At 48.6% G+C, this 4,103-nt stretch overlaps 1 protein-coding gene across 1 annotated transcript in view; it reads right to left on the minus strand.

Moving 5' to 3' along the window:
* Positions 1 to 1,567: 1,567 nt before the first annotated feature.
* Positions 1,568 to 4,103, minus strand: part of gk5 (glycerol kinase 5) — a 33,819-nt gene continuing 31,283 nt past the window's right edge. The window contains exon 16 of the mRNA XM_042307774.1: positions 1,568 to 2,555. Coding sequence (XP_042163708.1) covers positions 2,383 to 2,555 — 173 coding nt within the window. The 3' untranslated portion in view covers positions 1,568 to 2,382. The remainder of the gene's footprint in view (positions 2,556 to 4,103) is intronic.

The following is a 4,103-nucleotide window of genomic DNA, read 5'->3' on the forward strand; positions in this document are numbered from 1 at the left end:
AGTGAAAACAAGTGTCCCAGTGGCCTACCGCCGTACACGACCCTCGTATTAGTGCAGAGACAGAGGAGGGTAGACAAGGAGAGGAAGCCTTTTGAGAGCCAACCCTGCGTACAGTATATGCATCATATGCGTAGAATTGTCCATGGTGTTCCTGAACTCTGTTGAAAAGCAGTGACAAGCTCCCTCTCCTGGGCAAGGGGGGCACTGCAATGAGGCACTGACACGGTCTACCAACACTGACTGATTAAAAGATTGTGTAATAATTTTCTTCATGCCTTTATATCTTGTTATAAGTATGTATGAGCCTTTACATGACTTCCAATATGTCATTTCTCTCTGTTTATTTATTTTATTGATTTATTCAACTAGGCAAGTCAGTTAAGAACAAATTCTTATTTACAATGACGGCCTACCAAAAGGCAAAACGGCTGGGGACGGACTGGGATTAAAAATATATATTTTTAATTTAAAAAAAAAATATAGGACAAAACACACATCACGACAAGAGAGACAACACTACATAAAGAGAGACCTAAGACAACAACATAAGAAGGCAGCAACACATGACAACACAACATGGTAGCAACACAACATGACAACAACATGGTAGCAACACAACATAACAACAACATGGTAGCAACACAAAACATGGTACAAACATTATTGGGCACAGACAACAGCACAAAGAGCAAGAAGGTAGAGACAACAATACATCACACAAATCAGCCACAACTGTCAGTAAGAGTGTCCATGATTGAGTCTTTGAATGAAGATAATGAGAAAAAACTGGTTTGAGTGTTTGTTGCAGCTCGTTCCAGTCACTAGCTGCAGCGAACTGAAAAGAGGAACGACACATATTGCTTTATTTATTTATTTTACTAGAACAAATTCTTATTTACAAATACGGTCTAGGAACAGTGGGTTAACTGCCTTGTTCAGGGGCAGAACGACAGATTTTTACCTCGTCAGATCATAGATTCGATCTAGCAACCTTTGGGTTACTGGCCCAACTCTAACCACTAGGCTACCTGCCACTTTAAGGTCCAAGTAGGTTTTTATTCAGGGTTCACAGTTCAAATGCGTTTACATTCTAGAACTTGTCAGAGAAGTACTCAGATCCAGACTCGGAGAAGAAACTAACGTCAGCAGGCCTGGCGTAAGCGTTTGGCCAGAGCAAGGAGTCTGGGTAACCAACCAGGCAATAGAGATAGTACACCGTAGAGAGCAGTTACTGCTGATTTCTGAGAAGGGACCATTCATTCAATTTATGACCATAAGAATCAATATAATTTGCTTATAGTTTTTTAAAGAAAAGAATAAAAAAATATATATATGAAGGCCCACAGAAGGTGAGCCAATCTTGTATCTCATAAACCGTGTATTTATGGTCTCAATGGGAATCCACAGAGTATTGGTCTCAATGGGAATCCACAGAGTATTGGTCTCAATGGGAATCCATTGGTTCTAGCATGGGTGGATAGTAACCACCAGAGGTCACATGGTTTGGTTCAGTTTCCTCTTGCAGCTCATCTCCATTCCAGTACTAGACACCTGGGTGGTGTCCATCAGACACAATGAAAACACTGGAACAGGGAGAGACTAGACACCTGGATGGTGTCCATCAGACACAATGAAAACACTGGAACAGGGAGAGACTAGACACCTGGGTGGTGTCCATCAGACACAATGAAAACACTGGAACAGGGAGAGACTAGACACCTGGGTGGGGTCCATCAGACACAATGAAAACACTGGAACAGGGAGAGACTAGACACCTGGGTGGTGTCCATCAGACACAATGAAAACACTGGAACAGGGAGAGACTAGACACCTGGGTGGGGTCCATCAGACACAATGAAAACACTGGAACAGGGAGAGACTACTAGGAGAGAGACAGTTTAGTTCACAGTCGTGAAACATTCAAAAAACATTTTCCTCGTGTGCTGTAATGAGTTAGGTAAGGTTGTATGGGGTCAAAATAATCTTGAGCGCCTGGCCAGGGCCTCAAGTCAAAAGGTCATAAGGTTCAGCAGCATTAGAGGTCCACTCGGTCCTAAAACCCAGGTCCAATATTTTTCAAATGCATCCTCCTTCGTCCTATCCTTCCTTCCTTGACATAGTCACTAATATAACATAGTTGGATTATACTACATTTTACAGATCTAGTCATGTCAGATAAGTGTTTACTTCGAATAATACGATTTAAAAATTAAAAATAAAGTATTTTCCCATCTGTCCAACCCATGGACAGAGAGAATGAGATACTATTGAGAGGTCAGATATCATAGAGGCAGTCATTGGGCTTTGGTTAGCAGCACCAGAGGTCCCGTCTGTGCGTCCACCCAACTGTAAGCCTACGTCTGTCTCACTGTCCTACGAGCCTCACGGATTGCCGTACCAGTTCATAGAGCGTTTCAGCGCCTGTTCCCATCTCTGCAGAATGGGTGTGTACTCGCCCTCCGTGCCCCCATCACCCATTCTGTACAAATTCCGGGGTAGGAAGACTCGGTCAGTGCGCTGTAGTTTCTTCAGCTCCTCCTGACTCTTCCAGAAGCCTAGAGAGAGGCAGCGAGAGAGAGAGAGGCAGCGAGAGAGAGAGAGAGGCAGAGCAGAGAGAGAGAGAGAGGCAGAGAGAGAGAGAGAGAGAGGCAGAGAGAGAGAGAGAGAGAGCAGCGAGAGAGAGAGAGGCAGAGAGAGAGAGAGAGGCAGCGAGAGAGAGAGAGAGAGAGGCAGCGAGAGAGAGAGAGAGAGGCAGAGAGAGAGAGGCAGCGAGAGAGAGAGAGAGGCAGCGAGAGAGAGAGAGAGGAGAGAGAGAGAGAGAGAGGCAGCGAGAGAGAGGCAGCGAGAGAGAGAGAGGCAGCGAGAGAGAGAGAGGCAGCGAGAGAGAGAGAGGCAGCGAGAGAGAGAGAGAGAGAGAGGCAGCGAGAGAGAGAGAGGCAGAGAGAGAGAGAGAGAGAGGCAGAGAGAGAGAGGCAGAGAGAGAGAGAGAGAGGCAGAGAGAGAGAGAGAGAGAGGCAGAGAGAGAGAGAGAGAGAGGCAGAGAGAGAGAGAGAGGCAGCGAGAGAGAGGCAGCGAGAGAGAGAGAGAGAGAGAGAGAGGCAGAGAGAGAGAGAGAGAGGCAGCGAGAGAGAGAGAGAGAGAGGCAGCGAGAGAGAGAGAGAGAGAGAGAGGCAGCGAGAGAGAGAGAGAGAGAGGCAGCGAGAGAGAGAGAGAGAGAGGCAGCGAGAGAGAGAGAGAGAGAGAGGCAGCGAGAGAGAGAGAGAGAGAGAGGCAGCGAGAGAGAGAGAGAGAGGCAGCGAGAGAGAGAGAGAGAGAGGCAGCGAGAGAGAGAGAGAGAGGCAGCGAGAGAGAGAGAGAGAGGCAGAGAGAGAGAGAGAGAGAGAGAGAGAGAGAGAGAGAGAGAGGCAGCGAGAGAGAGAGAGGCAGCGAGAGAGAGAGAGGCAGCGAGAGAGAGAGAGAGAGGCAGCGAGAGAGAGAGAGAGGCAGCGAGAGAGAGGCAGCGAGAGAGAGAGAGAGAGAGGCAGCGAGAGAGAGAGAGAGAGAGGCAGAGAGAGAGAGAGAGAGGCAGCGAGAGAGAGAGAGAGAGGCAGCGAGAGAGAGAGAGAGGCAGCGAGAGAGAGAGAGAGAGAGAGGCACCGAGAGAGAGAGAGAGAGAGGCAGCGAGAGAGAGAGAGAGGCAGAGAGAGAGAGAGAGAGGCAGCGAGAGAGAGAGAGAGAGAGGCAGCGAGAGAGAGAGAGAGAGGCAGCGAGAGAGAGAGAGAGAGAGAGGCAGAGAGAGAGAGAGGCAGCGAGAGAGAGAGAGAGAGAGGCAGCGAGAGAGAGAGAGAGAGCAGCGAGAGAGAGAGAGAGAGAGGCAGCGAGAGAGAGAGAGAGAGGCAGCGAGAGAGAGAGAGAGAGAGGCAGCGAGAGAGAGAGAGAGGCAGCGAGAGAGAGAGAGAGAGAGGCAGCGAGAGAGAGAGAGAGAGAGAGGCAGAGAGAGAGGCAGAGAGAGAGGCAGAGAGAGAGAGAGAGAGGCAGAGAGAGAGAGAGAGAGAGGCAGAGAGAGAGAGAGAGAGCAGAGAGAGAGAGAGAGAGAGGCAGCGAGAGAGAGGCAGCGAGAGAGA

The sequence above is a fragment of the Oncorhynchus tshawytscha genome, linkage group LG28 (genome assembly GCF_018296145.1).
Source record: "Oncorhynchus tshawytscha isolate Ot180627B linkage group LG28, Otsh_v2.0, whole genome shotgun sequence".
NCBI lineage: Eukaryota > Metazoa > Chordata > Actinopteri > Salmoniformes > Salmonidae > Oncorhynchus > Oncorhynchus tshawytscha.